The sequence below is a fragment of the Nycticebus coucang genome, chromosome 17, assembly GCF_027406575.1.
Source record: "Nycticebus coucang isolate mNycCou1 chromosome 17, mNycCou1.pri, whole genome shotgun sequence".
Taxonomy (NCBI): Eukaryota; Metazoa; Chordata; class Mammalia; order Primates; family Lorisidae; genus Nycticebus; species Nycticebus coucang.
Genome location: NC_069796.1, coordinates 34485904 through 34504019, shown reverse-complemented (window position 1 = coordinate 34504019; position 18116 = coordinate 34485904). Strand labels below are relative to the sequence as shown.

General features: G+C 40.9%; 1 protein-coding gene across 1 annotated transcript in view; it reads left to right on the top strand.

The window, feature by feature from the left end:
- TRPC7 (transient receptor potential cation channel subfamily C member 7) overlaps positions 1 to 18116 on the top strand; it is a 152568-nt gene that overhangs the window by 82821 nt on the left and 51631 nt on the right. The window contains exons 4-5 of the mRNA XM_053566632.1: positions 3625 to 3789; positions 12946 to 13162. Of these exons, the coding sequence (XP_053422607.1) occupies positions 3625 to 3789; positions 12946 to 13162 (382 nt within the window). The remainder of the gene's footprint in view (positions 1 to 3624; positions 3790 to 12945; positions 13163 to 18116) is intronic.

Sequence of the window (18116 nt, the reverse complement as noted above, 5' to 3'; positions counted from 1 at the left end):
CATGTGTTCTGGAAGGCAAGCAAACTCTCATCCTCTGGCACCCATGTGCCTCTTCCAGATGTGGTGACATGGCCAGAAGTGCTGGGAATCTGCCAGTTGATGGGGACAAGGAGGAAGGAAGGCCACTGTGGTACTGTGACTGGCACCAGGTTTGCAGTCTGAAAGCAGAGAACTTCTAGCTTGCCGCTTACTCATTTAAATAGCACCCACTCAAAAGTGCCATACTAATGAGCACAGGAGCCCTTCGGGAGGAGTGTCCTCTCTAGCAGGGGATGACACAAATACAAAAACATAACTGTGATAAAAAGGAGAGACTAAGAATGACCCACGAGGAAAGAAGTTCTCACCTCAGCAGGCAGGGTAAGCCTTTCCAGGACAGGGAATCTGGTCTGAGTGCCCTCTCGTCTCTCCATGCAATGTGACTCTTAGCTCCCTCCCTCTCCCAGATTGCTGGACAGTCCATCCCGGTTACAGATGTACTTTAATTTATATTCTCTTAAAAGGCTGCTCAGCCTCACAAAAACCTTGTAACAGAGTCTTAGCTCCAGCCATTACAAACTCTGTTATGGAGAGTGTGAATCATGTTGTTGGAAAATCAAACTGATATCAGTTCTTCCCTTGAATTTTCCTAAAAGTGTGCCATGTTCTAGGCAGGAATAACCTGGGCAAAGCTCTCAGTGACATCCATCCTTTGATCATTCCATTTCTTGGTGAGCTACATGCTGAAGAAAGCAAGCCCAAGACAACACACATTTTCTGAGTTCCCATTCTATTCTAGCTGTAAGCTTTTTCCATTGGTTCCTCTGACCCTGCTTTTGAAAATCCTCCTTGCACCCTGAGTTCTTCCTGCCTTTGTTCCTTGGCCTGGTGCCCTTTTGGTTAGAGTTTTCTTTGTGTCCTGTTGGCATGTTTCATTTGCTACTCTCATCTTCCTCGGGTCAAGGATGGTGTTTTCTGTGCTTCACAATCACAGTGGAAAAAAATCCTTTGATACACGTTGAATTGTATGTCATGCAGTTGTCCCTCATGGCCTAGCACAAGTACAGAAAAGTGCCTATATAAAGGTAAACACCAATTTGGTCCAGGACTATAAGCTGCTGTCACCTTTCCCGGATCATTATGCCATACAACCTATCTATAAATACAGAGCATGTTTGAAGCCAGGTTGCTTTATTATGTGGGAATAAATACACCTGTGGAAATTAGCAAAGGTCTAACCAGAGGAAGACAGATTGAGTCAAAGAGGACTCAATCCCTAAATTTTTGTTGAGGTGAAGGTCTTCTTCTGAGGCAAGCAAGGGAGAGGGGGAACAGTCCCCACTGTGTTCTCTCTCAGAACTTCCACCCTTCTGGCTCTCTGTCCAACCTGTTACGATGACTTGTCTGCAAAGAGGCTGCAGAAGCAGCGTGGGATGGCTCTCCCAGATATAGACCAAGCAGCTAATGACGGGACTGTGACAAGAACACTTCCAGAGCAGTTACAGCGAGGAGCCACAGGAAGTCATCTTCTGTTTCATGGGCATAGGTCCTGCCCTCTAATCAGACTGTGAGTCTCCAGAGCAGAGCCCTTTCAGCACCCATAAAAGACCAACCATTGAAAACCAAACTGCCCACACTCACCGTCCATCCACTCTGGGACCTGTGCTATGAGTAGAACCCAAGAGTTACTGAAACACCCACATGGTTTTCTGTTCCCACCTCCTGGCCTAGAGGTTCCTCCCTGGGTTGAGGAGAATCTGTTGCTCTCATTCTTGGAGGAAAAGACCACAATGGTTGCTAAAAACCCAATAATATTACAAAAAAGCTTCATTTGTTTCTAGAAGTCAAGCAATAATATTGTCAGGGGCTGCAAGGCCACATAAACGAAGCATCTGGCCGCTACCTGAGTTCCCAGAAACTGGAAATAAGAACATGTTGCCATCTGCATTGAGAATTTTAAAACGGCTCTATTCATATTGTTCTTATATTTATATTATTCTTACAATGAAAAGGGAACATTTCATATTTCCTGGGAATCACTGCTCATGTCCCCTTAATACCCAAGAAGGCAAATGGGATGAAAATTGTCACATTCTGTTCCAAGGTAATCAGTTGAAAAGCCACCCCTTCGAAAAATACAGTCTAGCTTCTCTAGTGCATGGGCCCTAATGCTCCTGGGGCACATGGGTGCCCCCTGTAGGGCCAGAGCACAAGCTTGTCCAATACAAATAATGGCTTCCTCCTGTCACAGGGGAAACTATAGGCTAATAAGTATTATTTTCTCAAATTTAAACTTTATTCCCAGAAATTTTACTTAAATATTTCCTATAAATATTAAATATAGTTTCCACTGGCCAGGAGTCAGGGTATACTAACAAGTAGTCAAGTAGCACCTACCGTTTGCAGAAAAGAAATGTTTTGATGGGGACAACTCAAGCCCACATGCTGGATCAAGGAGAAAAAGAAAGATTTTGTCTATGAATATAGGAGAGAGTCTCAGGGACCACATGGGCAGAGCAGAGCTGGGCCCTGGAGAGCATTAGACGGTAGCTCAGCCTCTTTCTGCACATCTTTAGCCCCCTTCTGTCTTTTAACTGACTCATTTTTCTGCCTAGTCCACTAAGGAGAAGATTCCTGCCCAGATCTCCAAGGTTACATGTTAAGTCCCCACTAAATACAGAGACACCTTCTCTTAATCCGAATACCAAATACCCAGAAGAGAAAACCTGATGGGCCCAATTCAGGTCAGGGTTCCAGCCCTAGTCCAATAAGCTACATCAAAAGGGGGTGGGGGGAAAGGGCAAGGCCATACAACAAAAAATGGCCATAAGAGGTCCATCCTGTAACTTAGCCATCAGGGCAGGATGGTTCAAAGAAAGGGAGGTGGTGGCAAGAAGGGTGCATGATGTTCTGGAAGGAAGCTGCTGCATGGGAGAGCCAAGGTGTCAGTGCCCCAGCATGCCACAAAAACTCAATGGATCCAAGCTGGACACACTGAGATCTAGTGAGAAAATACCGAGGACTTTTAACAAGTTCTCTAGAAACACTCTGGGCATTTTTCTTTCAACTACATAGGAAAACCTTTCTACAGTGTATTATTTATCCTCCAAGAAAATATGATAGGCTCCTTTTTACTGATGAAAATATTAAGGGTCAAAGCCGTTAAGTAGCTGTCTCAAGGTCACCCAGCTAGTAAACTGAACAACAAGCCCATGTCTAATTTCCAACCACATTCATGTTCCTTCCACTCCTCTGTGTTGCTTCCCAAATGAAGTCTGCCCAGAGACAGGGCTCCCTGCTCAGCTGAACAGCCTGGATGAGATGCAAGCATTTATCTAAAAGTTAACCGTCATGTTTTGTGCCTGAGACTTCTCCAGGCCCTCAGTTTGTAAAGCACTAGTTCAGCCAGTCCTGTGTGAACTGTGGCCCCAGCACAAAGCTCCCCGGCATCCCCAGAAGTCCCTCACCTCGCAATCCCTGGCAAGTACCTGGCCAAGATGCTGTGGCTCTAACCCTCAGGCAGCCCCTCAGGTAAACCATGTCAGCCCCAAGCAACTCCTAGGTTATACTACGTATGCTGTTCAAGTGCTATCGATGCCATTTTCCTGTTTGCGTTTTGTTTTTGTTTTTGTTTTGTTTTTACAGTTCGTTGCTCATCCTAACTGTCAGCAGCAATTGCTTACCATGTGGTATGAAAATCTCTCAGGCTTACGTCAACAGTCTATCGCTGTGAAATTCCTGGCTGTCTTTGGAGTCTCCATAGGCCTTCCTTTTCTCGCCATAGCCTATTGGATTGCTCCGTGCAGCAAGGTACAGACTGCTTAAGGTGCATGTCGTTTGCGGTTATTTCTTCTCCCTTCTTAGCATGACCTGAAGTCCATTTTGTTCAGATCAGCAGCTGATCTTTCCCTGCATTTATAGATAATAGTCCTGTGATACTCAGCAAAAGGAGAAAACCACATAAGAGGGAAAATATTAAGACTTGTTCTTTTTAATCATCTTTTTTCAGAGAGAGAGAAATGATAAAATGAGAAATTTTAAACATTAAGAGGCATGATTTCAAAGGATCAATAATGGAAGAGAGAGAGAATAAAGGCACTTTTCCTTCTCTAATTACTCTGTGTCCTAAGCATGTCCTCTAAACCCTCAGTGTAATAATTAGTCATGATGATAGGGATAGCCAATACCCGAATGCTTTCTCTTTTCCCTTTTCAGGGATTATCTCATTTCACAGCCTCAATCCCACTGTGACATCTATACTTCATCAAGTAGATGTAGGACTAACTAGACTCCAGTGAGAGATGGAGATGAGAGATAGAGATAGAGATGAGAACTAACTAGACTCCAGTGCAGTTCATGCTGTCGCCCTGCAGGCCCACTGCGACATCTTTCCAGTTTCCCTGACCTTGTTTTGGGGGTCCTGGCCCACATGGGCAGCTAATTAGCCTACAAAAAGAGAAAAGGCAAAGGAAAGAGAGAAGAGCTTGAATGGTGCTGTGCTGGGCTCTTTCCCAGAGGGGGAGTGTCATATGTCCACTGGTACCAGAAAGAGTGGAACCCACAGGTGTCGCACTGCCCCTCTGCCTGTTCACCATCCCACAGCCCCACCATTTGGGGTGGTCACAGAAAACACCAGGACTCCAGCTTCAGGTGAAAGTTAGCACCTGTAAGACCAAGCCATGCAAAAATTTTGAAATATGTGTCCTAGGTCTAAGATTGTCATTAATGATTCCAAAGCTGCATTTACCTAGTGATGTATTAAAAAGGAATTAAGCGTAGGTAATCAACATTCAGTAAAAGAAATGTGACTGCAGGAAGATTAGTTCCACAGCAAATTTGATCAGGGAATACAGTTAATAAAAGTGTCACCAGTGAACCCAGCCTCTCGTCAACTCCATTTAGGGGGAACTCATACCAGAATGATGGGCCTGCCCAGATAAGGCCACGTGAGCAGGCAGGCAATGAGCCGACTGCCTCAGTGTAGGTGCAGGGATACAGGGAAGAGGTCAGGACTCAAAACCCTTCTTCTGGAGAACAGTATTAAAAATGAAAGCCTGCATGCTAATATTCACAGTGTTCGACCTTACACCTTTTGAGGATTTTGTTTCTACGGCAATCTATCATGCCAGAGACTTTTAAATCAGAATTCCCCAAATAACATATGTATAAGGGAAGGCATTTTTTTCCTGTCCTTCATTATAAGCTGAAGAAAAGCACAGTGAGTAAAAACATTAACCAGATTTAAAGCTGCATTGAAGATGTCATTGATTTTAAGCACGTTTGACGCTGGAATTTTCTCATCTGCACCCCCCACTGGATCCTTGCCTGCACCCCAGCTTCAGTGGATAGGGATGCTTGCCTCCACTCTCTTAGCCCCCACATTCTAGGGTGTTCAATCATTAAAATAACAGCAACACTGTAGAGAAAATGCTGCCAAGCCTCACTTTTGCTACAAAGCTAAATTTGACAGCTTTCGGAGACCTGGTACTAGCCAATACCATCAAATTGGTTTGCCTCCGCCTGCCTGGTGGCATGGGAAAAGATTCAGAAAGAGATGACATGCCAGTTGCTGACTAAAGTTTTAGGATTTTTCGCAGGTCTGAGGAGCAGAATCTTGACAGATATGCAAATGTGATATCATAAAAATGTATTTGGTTACAGGAGGGAATTCTAGAATATCTTGAGCCCAGTAAATTCAGGAAGCTTATAATACCATTAGGCATAGGGGTCAGACCTATAATAGTCTTCTGAAACGTTCTAGAGGAAATGACTGCAGGAAAGTTTGGTCCACAACTGGGGCTTCCTCTCCTCTGTTCAGATACTTGTCTGATTGACATTGGTGCTTCCTGAACCTCCAATAATACTAAAAAATTAAAATACTCAAGACAAAAATGAAATGATCATTAAACCACTTGTCACTTTTGTACACTTTCTAGATTCCAAGTCTGAGCTCAATGCAATGAAGGATATGTCAATAACTGAGTGACAAGTCTTAGTCTGTGGCATGAGATGACTCTTAGAGGCACCACTCATTAGAAGGAAAGATTCCTTCGTTAAAGAGCTTGTTGAACTTGCTCTGAGGCAGCCAGAGGACAGATGAAAAAGGCAAGACACGTCAGTATTCCTTTCACCATTTAGAAAGAAATCTTTTCAAGTATGGCAGAGATATTAATGGGGATTACAGAGAGGTCACATCTGCCATGTGACAAAATCAGCCCTCTCTAAGGGCTTCTAATGCCCATAATATCACGTCCTCCCCAGAGGAGGGCCTGGTAGAAGAGTCTATTAATAGGTTAGTATCTTCCTCCAAGGGGTCACTACCTTTGTATCTGTCTATATCTGAAAAGCCACGAAAAGCCAATGCAATTCCAGAGAAGAGCCTTTACGTTCTAATAACATCAATATACTTTTTTTCTAAGAATTTAGACATTCTTTTATAAATGTACCGGCAGTCACTGGGTTACAAATGAGAGAAGTTTGTTCTTAAGTTGAATTTGTATGTAAGTTGGAATGGTGCATTTACCTATTACCCAGAATAGCCTCCATTCATAAGGGCAAGTCATGCATCAGCCAAATGTTTGTAAATAGGGGACTTATTGTAATAGCCTCTGTTTGTGGGTTGTATGTAGGTTGGATGTTTATAACTCAGAGACTGCCTATATTTGTAAAATGTCACTGCCACGCTCATCAACTGACTAATGTCCATCAAAGTCTACCAAACGGTGAGATTTCTGTCTTTAAACTCAATGGTGCATTCATTTCCTGACAGTTGCCAGACTAGTTTGGGGACTATTAGGAACATCACAGTCAATTGATTATCCTGCCAATATGACCTCATTATTTCTTTCCTACTGAATTCCAAAGGCTGTCAATTCCATTCTTATATTCTAAGTTTCTGAAGGTACCTAAGAAAAGACAGTTAAATAAGAAAATTATAAGGCTAAAAGGTGTCGACAGAAGTTCAGCTTGCTAATATGTTGGTTGAAGAGGGTAACCAAGTCACAAATGGGGATATACGATGATAAATGCAGGCATGGAACATGGGAGAGGTTACCTCAGGGTCAAGAAAAACAGCAGTGGTTGTATAATTTCTCACTGTCATCACCAGTGTGGTTGAAGTCAGCAGCCCACAAGGAGACTGGTGAGTTCTTATCCACATGGACGCACAGACGTTAGATCTTTTCCTAGAGGGTTCTTTATCCTCTCAACAAGGGCTCCAATGTTAAAGGGCCTTTACGGCTGATTAGGCTCTTGTCCATCCTTTACTGTCCCATTCTGATCCATAATTTAGACTGTTCAAAACTTCAGAACTAGAAAAAAAAAAAAAAGTCATCCTCAAAGGTTCAAACAGTGTTAAAGCAGGTGGAAAAGGCCAAAAGTCAGCATTATGAAAATGCTGAGGAACTGTGCAAGTTTTAATTATGAAAGTGTGAAAGGAGAAACCAACTTCCTGCATTTCCCGTTAACTTGCACTGTTTAATTATCCTTAAAATTAGCCCCGGGACTCAGGCAAGGAGAACTGTAAGTAACATTAGAACTGAACCTGATACTTTTAGTGTGCAGTTTATCAATTCACACTGCCACGTGACTCTCACTTGCAGAAATATCACAGTGTCAGTTGTTACCCTGTCCAATGTTCCAAACAGCAGCATCTGGTGAGGAAGGGGTCAGTAAGCCAGTCCCTTTAGAAGATCTCTGCTTTGCTTTACCAAAGCTTAAATGGTCTGAAACAGGAGTCCTCAAACCACATGGTCCAGGGGCGGACAGGACAGGACAGTGCCTCCAAAGGCCTCTGTTTATCTCTACCAGAGAGCTACACTAGATTAAAGAAAATCATGATGAAACTTTTGAAGTATTGGCTTGGAGGGGAAATGTGTGCCAGGAAATAAAGACTTGAGGTTTTTATTTTACAAATCTTTCTGCTACTACATCCAAAAGGACAGCCCAGCACCTGTCCTCCTGCTGGGACAAGATTAAATCCTGACTTACCCAGTGCCAGAAGCCGGTCACTTTCATAGGGAGAGTCATCTGAACCCTATAACATTCCTCCCAATCTCTCCATCTATCTCCCACTCACCACAGTTTGTAACCTGTGTCTCCCCCACTAGAAAATCAGCAACTTTGAAGGGAGGGGCCAACTCTTCTAGCTTGTTTTCTCTCCGTCCCTCCATGCCCTGCATCGGCTTACAGATAGTACCCCACACAGGCTCGTGGCAGACATACACAAAGGGCTCTGTGTGGGGCCACCTTTGTGTCAAGTACTTTTTAAGTTTCCCCTTCAGGGATTTTCCCTTAGCAGAATTCCCTGAGACCCTCCAGTGCCACATATTGAGTATTTCCTATATGCCAGGCACTGTTCTAACTGCTTTGCACATTTTTTTTTTTGCTTTGTACATATTAAATAATTCATTGCTTACATAAACCCTATGCAACAGGTACCATTTTTATTCCCATGTTATAAAAGAAACTGAAGCACTAATAGATTTAGTAACTTGTCCCCCAAAACCCTGTGATATAAACGTAAGGTCTCTGGTTCCATATACCTGCTTTTGATCATTAAGTGCACATATGCACACACTCCTATCTAGTTATACAAGCACCATTACAACCTTCTATGCCTAATGTAAACATCTTAGCTGCTAACCAACCTTGAAATGGACTTTATTCAGAGTTGACAAGACTTTTTTTTTTTTTTTAGGTTTTGTTTTTTTTTTATTGTTGGGGATTCATTGAGGGTACAATAAGCCTGGTTACACTGATTGCATTTGTTAGGTAAAGTCCCTCTTGAAATCATGTCTTGCCCCCAGAAGGTGTGGCACAAACCAAGACGACTTTATGACTTTTCTACCCCTTAGAACAAACTCTACTCCTTCTTTCATTAGAAGCCCTACCTTATAAATCCCTCTATAGTTCAGCACCTCATCAACCCCCAGGATAAAGTGCGGATTAATAGCATAATATGAGAACACTCCAATTAGAGCCACCTGGTAAACACACACACACACACACACACACACACACACACACGCACACAGTGGAAAAAAGGAAGATTCCTGAGCTCTAGTTTAGCCATTTGGAGGGAGTATCTTGAGGAATGTGCCACTAAGTTAGCCAGAACCTCTCCAACATTTGAGAACAACTTATTCTTAAAGATGTACATATTTCTGGGTGGCACCTGTGGCTCAGTCGGTAAGGTGCCGGCCCCCTACACCGAGGGTGGCGGGTTCAAACCCGGCCCTGGCTGAACTGCAACAAAACAATAGCTGGGCGTTGTGTCGGGCGCCTGTAGTCCCAGCTACTCGGGAGGCTGAGGCAAGAGAATCACTTAAGCCCAGGAGTTGGAGGTTGCTGTGAGTTGTGTGATGCCACGGCACTCTACCAAGGGTGATAAAGTGAGACTCTGTCTCTACAAAATTAAAAAAAAAAAAAAAAGATGTACATATTTCTTTTTTGGAATGATTGATGCAAGTTTGACTTCATTCAGCTCTCCAATTTTTTTTAAAGGACTCTCACTCTGTTGCCCGTGGTGTAACCTAGCTCATAGCAACCTCACACTCCTGGGTTCAAGCAATCCTTCTGCCTCAGCCTCCCTATGGCTGGGACTATAGACACTTGCCACATGCCTGGCTAATTTTCATTTTTTAGCAGAGATGGGGTCTTGCTCTTGCTCAGACTCATCTCAACTTCCTGAGCTTAAGCAATCTTCCCACAGTGGCCTCTCAGAGTGCTAGGATTACAGGCATGAGCCACCACACCCGGCCCAGCTTTCTATCTTGTAAACTGAGTCCTTGCTTATGACCATTAGCACCTGGATGTGAGGGTAGCGTTTGGTGAGGGAGACTCTAATAGTACAAGACTAGGAAGCAATTCTTTGTGTGCTCTACCACAGTCACAGCTATAGGCTTACCTTATCAGGAAATGAGGACCCAACAGCCCAGAGGGTCCCGTTTAGGTGCTTATACATGTGGTTAGGGCTAAAGGCCCAGTGGCACAGAACACAGAATTGTGCCAGCCAGTAAAAGCAGGTCCCCACCACTGAGGGCCCAGGAATGTAATTTAGAGCTAATTCAGGGGCACTACTTAGTTACTTTCACATTCATATGTCCATCAGTCAAAGAATAGTGGCCAGGATGTTTGGGGTGAGCCAGAAACCTAGACTACAAACTTGGATTTCCTGACCTGCCCTCAGCTCACAAGGTCTATCAATGACAAGGTGCTTAGCCCATGTGTTCTGACTCCCCAGTTCTGCGCTCTAGGCAGAGTGGGCTCAGGCCCCCCACCTCCTGAAGCTACACCATCTCTTTTTACACCTTACCCAGCTTTAATGATTCTACAACTAAGATGTAGGCACATATTGGTTGACTTTTATTCTTTATTTTGGCTCATTTGGAAGCCTTGTGGAAGTTTTCCCCAAGTGGAATTAGCTTCAAAAATTATCCTTAAGTCAAATAGGGAATTTCATAAATAAAGAAAAGAAACAGAAAGCCACTGAAGTTACTGGATCTCATTTGACTTTTATCAAGGTTTTACCAGATGAAAACATGCAAACTCAGAAGAATAAGAAAGAGCATAAATTCCTAACCTCACTTTTCCTCCCTGTGACCTAGATCAAGTGGGAACTGAGCATAGGATAATCTTCCAAGTCACTGAAGGGCATTATCAGGATTTTTTATTATAGTTTACAATAAAAATAATAATTTTTCAGAGTCATGCTCTCCCAGAGATAACAACTTGAAGGAGGAAACAGAAGATTAAATTTCTCAAAGTAGGTCTTCTAGGGGAATTCTAAGGCCAGCTTAGGTGCAGTTACATGACAATTCCAGCACCTGTGTGCCTCCTCTGGATGAGAAGATGGAGAGGTGCACTCCAGTCCTCATCCAGGTGGTCACCAGAAGATAGTATGTAGAGCCCACAGATAAAGGATTGGGGAAAACGGGCCAACAATCCTCTAAGGGTTGAGTTTCCCATCTTTTTCTGACATTCCTGTGCCCCTACTGGGATGCATAAGATCTGGTATCCCTTGCCCTCTCCTCAGCTTCCCCTCTCCCCACGCTCCACGATTCTCCCTGTGGTCATTCTCTACCACGTGCTCATCTCTCATCAGCACGTCAGTCAGGACATGGGGACAAGAAAGTGTGAAGACAACTTCCTGGATACACCAATATCCCAAAGTCCTTGTTGGGAAATGGGGCCCCAAGATGCCAACACGGTTAGCTAAAATGTTGAAAAATTCAAACTAGCTATTTGGCGGTATATAAAGCAAAACAAGATATGGTTTAATTCAGCTTTACTGAATTTATGTGAGATATTTATTTGCCCTTACATTTTATCTCTGCATTCTGAAATTAGCCCATCTTCCCAGTGCCAAAATAATAATCTACAATCCCTAATTTTGTGAATAATAAAGTTAAACATGATATAGACGTGTTGTTATATTTGTGGGCCTATAAATATCAGATAACTATCTCTTTACATTTCTGAAGTTATTCTAGTGTCATATGAAAATACACAGGTGAATACAGATTAATTCTAACACAATCAGAGAGTCCCAATGTCCAGATCTGAGACGTAGGTTTTTTAAAAAGACAAAAACTAGCACTTCTGTATTACAAAAGATGGGTTCTGTGGCATCAGAATCATAATAAATGATGATTTATTCTAATAACTAGAATAATTAAAGTAGATGATTACCATACTAAAGCACATTAAAAAAACATTACCAAGCCATCTGATTTATAAATCTTATGTTGAACACAGTCATAATTAGGGAAATTTTACCTAGAGAAACCCCTGTACTTTACCTTCTGTTGAACCGATACTCTAACTCCTGGGTGCCATTTCACTCCAGGACTCCTGAATGAGACAGAATGTGAATGTCAAGCAGTAGTCACTAGTTACAATAGAGTATCTACCCTTGAAAAGCAACAGAGATTCCGAAAAGATTTTCCTTTTTGCTCTTGTCTTATTGTCTTACCTGGATAAAGGGTAAGGCTTGGTGTTTAGGTGATGATGATGGCAGTGATGTGGAAGAGTCTTAAGTAAGCTCAACTAACTAAGGATCAGCAAGCATTCAATGTACAGCTCCCAAATCAGTCCTCAAAGATCCAAGTAGCCTTCAGACCGGATGCCGTCAGATGGAAATGTAACCAGTACTTACTCCTTAATGGGACAGCTTTTGAACCATTTCAGGTTCCTATGGAATAATTATACAAATTAACTATTCACATATAAAAGGAAAAACCTCAATCAATTTTATAGTAGTATCGCAGAGGCTATGTTCTATAAAGGTGCTACAATAAAATTAGAACTTTCTAAGGTGTGGGAGGCGGTAGGGGAATCCTATATGCCTGGAAACTAAATAATCTCTGAGTTTAAAACACACTCAAAAGATAAAATTATGTAATATTTATAACTAAATATCAGCGAAAATGCTACAAGTCAAAATGTAGAGGAACATAGCTAAAAATAGTACCTAGAGGGAGAGGGGTATAGCTTTATGTATATTCATCAAGAGATAAGAAAGATTAAAAATAATACTCTAAGTATAGCCCAAGTACAGATGAAACAGCAACAGAGCATACCCAAAATGTATTTTTTTAATTGTGAACTTTTTCAGACATTATTTTTCCCAGATCTGAAGGGATAAAATTCCTATCCATGTGGTGAGGTGTACCAGTGCCATCAGATGTGACATGATGATATGTCAATGTGTCCCATTAATTCCTCTCAGCCTCTCTCACTAAGGCTTCTAAAAGGAAAAAACTGAAGTCGGTGGAAAACACATTTGATCAGTCAACATCTCACATAAAAATACAAGACAGATGTCTGGGTTTAGTTAGCTGTTTCTGTCTGAGATGTAGGGTTCTCTGGTTGAATTCTAGAGAAAGTCATGTTTTAAAGACTCGCATCCACCTAGAGCTGCCAGTTTAACACACCGTGTACTCATTTCACACATTTTGTCTCCAGCTAGGACGAACCCTGAGGAGCCCTTTCATGAAGTTTGTAGCCCATGCAGTTTCTTTTACAATTTTCTTGGGATTGTTAGTTGTGAATGCTTCAGACCGATTTGAAGGCATTAAAACCCTGCCAAATGAAACTTTCACAGACTACCCAAAACAGATCTTCAGAGTGAAAACCACACAGTTCTCCTGGACAGAAATGCTCATCATGAAGTGGGTCTTAGGTAAGAAGTCACTCTGTCTTTCATTTTCTCCTCCTCTAATTATAAGAGTACATTATTGTATTATCTGACTTCTGAGTGTCTCCCTCTCATCTTTAGCAGCTCCTGCCAGACAAAACGGTAAGCTTGTGATCAAGAAGAAAGCCTAAGTCACCTTCTGTATATTTGATGCTATATAAGATGCACAGACTTGTAATACAAATCTTAATTTTAAAAGAAAATCCTTGGGGGGGAAATTCATTAAATACATGCATCGAATATTGATTATACATGTGTTGAAAGTTGTTTCACATGGGAAACATTATTTTGATCGTTAAATATAATATACTGGAATCCTTAGGAAATGAAGTTCTGTTTCTAAAAAGGGGATAAAATTTTGTTCTCACTAAATACTGATCTAGAGTAGAACTGTGATAATAAATATAAATCTAAAAGTTAGAAAAGTAACATGTTATCGTTATTTGTATAAATGAGTGTACTAAAAGGCTGTGAAATTCCCCTTTGTAGTAATATTTTGTGCTGCCAAAGCCTGCCAAGGAAAAAGTATTTCCAATTTCCTCCTTGATTAAGAATGGCTATCTGTCTTTTACCCAATTCATAAGAACTATTACTAGCGGGAATAAGCAAAATAAAACTGTAAGTGACTAAAAGTGAACATGGAAAAAGGTGTTACAGATTTTTCTAACACTGAAAACTGCAAAATTTATTGGTAAAAATCGGTCTTGGGAGAAAAAATATTAGAAATTGAAAAGGCCATAATCAATGTCATTGTGTATACACAAAACCCTATTGATAAATTTTAAGATTTACATCAAAATATGTAAATTTGATAGGAATATTTTGAGTAAAACTAAAGGTTTAAAGGCCTGAAACATTGTATGCAATATTAAGATTTGATCAATTAATTAAATTGTCTTACCAGCGTTCACCCCAGATTTTTGCTTCTTAACAAAAATTAAGTATTGGTATAATTTTCATTACATTTATGTTCTCAAACACTGAATCAAAATGTATTCAGGGTCAAAATATCTGTGCCATCAATCAAAAAAATCACAAATACTTAGAAAGATAAACCAACACATGGCCTATGCTAATTAAATAATATAGCTTAAAAGATCTGCAAGAGTTGAACCACTACAGAGCATCCTATGGATGCCCAAACCAAGAACAACTGGGAAAATGATCTCCAAGTTGGATCTCTAAATAGGCAGAGGGAGATAAGAATTGTTTCACCCAAAAGGCAGAGGTAGGACAGCATACCATGCTTCCCAGGGACTTTTAATTAACCAGAAAGCCTGTGACCAAGGGCTCATTTAATAGAGTTGCTGGCACTAAATCTGGGAAGGTATATAGAAGTCTATTCAATTTAAAATATATCCCATTTCTCCTTAGTATATCCCCCATGGTCTAACTAAATTAAACACTTTAACATTAGGCATTTAAATAAATCTCACATGTTGGGTTTATGAATAAAAAATTAAAGTATTTACAGCATCAATTACCTACCCACCCCCTTTTCCCACCTGGAACCAAGGTAGAAGTCTCCAGTAAATGCAACCATATTTTATACCTTAAACAGGTATAACTCCTAATGTTAACAGCAACATGAACCATGATTTCCTCCTGAGTTCATGGAAATTTTCACTGATTAATTTCCAGTTGTTTAAGATAAAAGAAGGATTCTATTTTTTCTTACTTAGATAATTTTTTTCAAAATTTTTTTACTTTTTATGAAAATGCAACAATCAAAAGAGAATAATGAACTCTGATGGACCTATTTCTCATCTTCAACGATTTGCAATTCATGGCCAATCTTTGTTTCATCTATACTTCCCTGCTTCTCTTCTCCCTAGCCTTGAATTATTTTGAAACAAACTCTAAATATCATAAAATTTCATCTGTATACATTTTTATATGTATCACTAAAAGGTAAGAAGGTAAAATCTCTTTAGTCTTTATTTCTTGTTTTAAATCTTTCCTTTCTGTGCTTCACATTCACTTTTTTTGTTGTTGCTCTTTTTGTTTGTTTTTCTCTTCCTGTGATGTCTATGATTTTAATTCCAATCAGTAAATTTTTCATTTCAGATATTGTGTTTTCAATCCTTGAAACTTTCTTTGATTATCTTTTTTTTTTTTTTTTGGAGAGACAGAGTCTCACGGTACCGCCCTCGGGTAGAGTGCTGTGGCGTCACACGGCTCACAGCAACCTCTAACTCTTGAGCTTACGCGATTCTCTTGCCTCAGCCTCCCGAGCAGCTGGGACTACAGGTGCCCGCCACAACGTCCGGCTATTTTTCTGTTGCAGTTTGGCCGGGGCTGGGTCCAAACCCGCCACCCTTGGCATATGGGGCCAGCAACCTACTCACTGAGCCACAGGCGCCGCCCTGATTATCTTTTATATCTCCCATTTCCTTCCTCACCATGTTTGTATTTGCCCTTAAATCCTTGAAAATGTTGAGTGTATACACACACACACATATGTAAATAGTAACTTTGGAAATGTTGACTCTTAATTCCATCATCTCTGTTATTTGCAGGTTGATTTCTGTTGATTAATCTTTCTCCTGGTGATGAATCATATTTTCCTACATCTTGGCATGTTCAGTAATTTCTGATTGAATGATTAACACTTTACATGTTATGTTGTTGAGCATCTGGGTTATGTTATCTTCCTTTAAGAATTTTGGCTTTATCCTGACAGATTGTTATGTTACTGGCAAATCAGTCTGATCCTTTTCAAACTTTCTTTTTTTTTCTTTTTTTTTTTTTGGAGACAGAGTCTCATTTTGTCGCCCTCAGTAAAGTGCTGTGGTGCCATAGCTCACAACAACCTCAAACTCTTGGGTTCAAGTGATCCTCTTGCCTCAGCCTCCCAAGTAGCAGGGACTACAGGAGCCAGCCCTACCCCAGCTATTTTTAGAGACAAGGTCTCACTCTGGCTCAGGTTGGTCTCAGACCTGTGAGTTCAGGCAAACAACTCACCTCAGCCTCGCAGAGTGCAAGGATTATAGGCGTAAGCCACTGTGCCCACCTTTTCAAACTTTCTTAGAGTAAATCTGAAGAGGCTTTACCATTAAGTCTATTTATCTTTGTACATAGTACTATAGATACACACTTTGGGGTATCTACTGAATGCCTGGAGTAATCAACATGAATTACCAACTCTGGATGGTCAGAGCTAAATCAATTCTGGATGAGCTATGGAAATTTTCAGTTTACCACTATCCAGTTGTTGTAAAGTTTCACTCTATATGTGTTCATGGCTTAGCATATAACAAACATTCAAAAGAAACTCTATTTAAATTAAATTTCTGGAGTCTTTTGTTTGTTTAGTTTTCAGTCTTTTTATTTGTTTTTTGCATAGTACTCTTCCCTCTGGAGCTGTGCCACACAACATTGATTAATCTCAACCTTCCTAAACTCTTCCCAATCTCTGTCTCTTAAACTCAGTGAGACTGACTGCCATGCTTCTGAGATCCCTCTCCATGCACTGTAAACTGAAATGTATCTTCAGACAAAAAGATACATTTGGTGGTCATATGACTTAGCTCACTTTTTTTACTTAGGGATCACAGTCTTGTGCTGCCTGTTTCCAATACCTTAAAATAGTTCTATTTTTCCTTTCTTTTCTTTTTTTCCCTGTTTGTTACTCTATCATGGCTAATAACAGAAATCAGAACACTTTTTCTAAGCCAGGAAAACATTATAAAGCCTAAAAGAATTCAGTAATTTCTTAATATCTTCAAATATCCAGTCAATAACCAAATTTACTTGATGGAAAGAGGTAAACTGAATAAATATCCACATGACTTATTTCCCATCTTCCTTCAGGTCTCTGTTCAAATTTGACCTTACCAGAGCAGTTGAGCAGTTAAGAGCAGGCCCTCTTACCCCTCTATTGGAATACAGTGAAAAGCCTGGATTCAGGAGCAAGATGGACATGTTCAAAGAGACACCATGGCAGGAGTAGATGAATAGGAGGAGAGAAGTAGAGATGAGGTTAGAGCAAGTAGTCTTTGGAGAGTTTTGAGCACAGAAATGACAACATATAAATTCATTTTGTAAAGGGTCACTGGCTGCTGTGTAGAGAACAGATGATTGTGAGGTAACAGCTGAAGCAAGGAGACTGTGTGGCAATGATTCACACAGGAACTGGTTGGTTAGAAGTGGTAGATTGTTGAATCTGTGATGCAGAAATCAAATAGTTTACTGATATGCAAATGTCGAGGAAATCTGCCATAACTAGACGAGATCTACAGGAAGGATTCAGATCCATTCTTCATACTGATCAGCACAGTGGTCCATCATGAAAGTGAACACAACCAGAAATTAAAGAGCAAAGCCTGGCTTCCACAATGGTGCAAGGGAAAAAAACATAAGCTCTTGCCGGGCGTTGTGGCGGGCGCCTGTAGTCCCAGCTACTCGGGAGCTGAGGCAAGAGAATCGCTTAAGCCCAGGAGTTGGAGGTTGCTGTGAGCTGTGTGAGGCCACAGCACTCTACCAAGGGCCATAAAGTGAGACTCTGTCTCTACAAAAAAAAAAAACATAAGCTCTGGACCTCTGAAAAATGAGATGACCAAAACTCCACCATACCTATCAATTCTCTCAATAAATGTGAGTGGCTTGAACTCCCCACTAAAGAGGCACTGGATACAAAAGCTCAAGCCCCAAGATTTGTTGTCTCCCAGAAACAAATTTAACCTCTAAGGATAAAACAAGACTCAGAGAGGGTAGGTCAAGCACTGAAATTACATCAATACAAAACCTTCCAAGAAAGAAAAGCCCTGAACTAGAAGGTTTCATACCAGAATTCTACCACACCTTCCAAGAGGAACTAGTACCTATATTGCATAACCTATTTTAAAACATAGAGAAGGAAGGAATCCTCCCTAACACATTCTACAAAGCAAATATCACACTGCTTCCAAAACAGGAAAGGACACAACAAAAAAAGAAA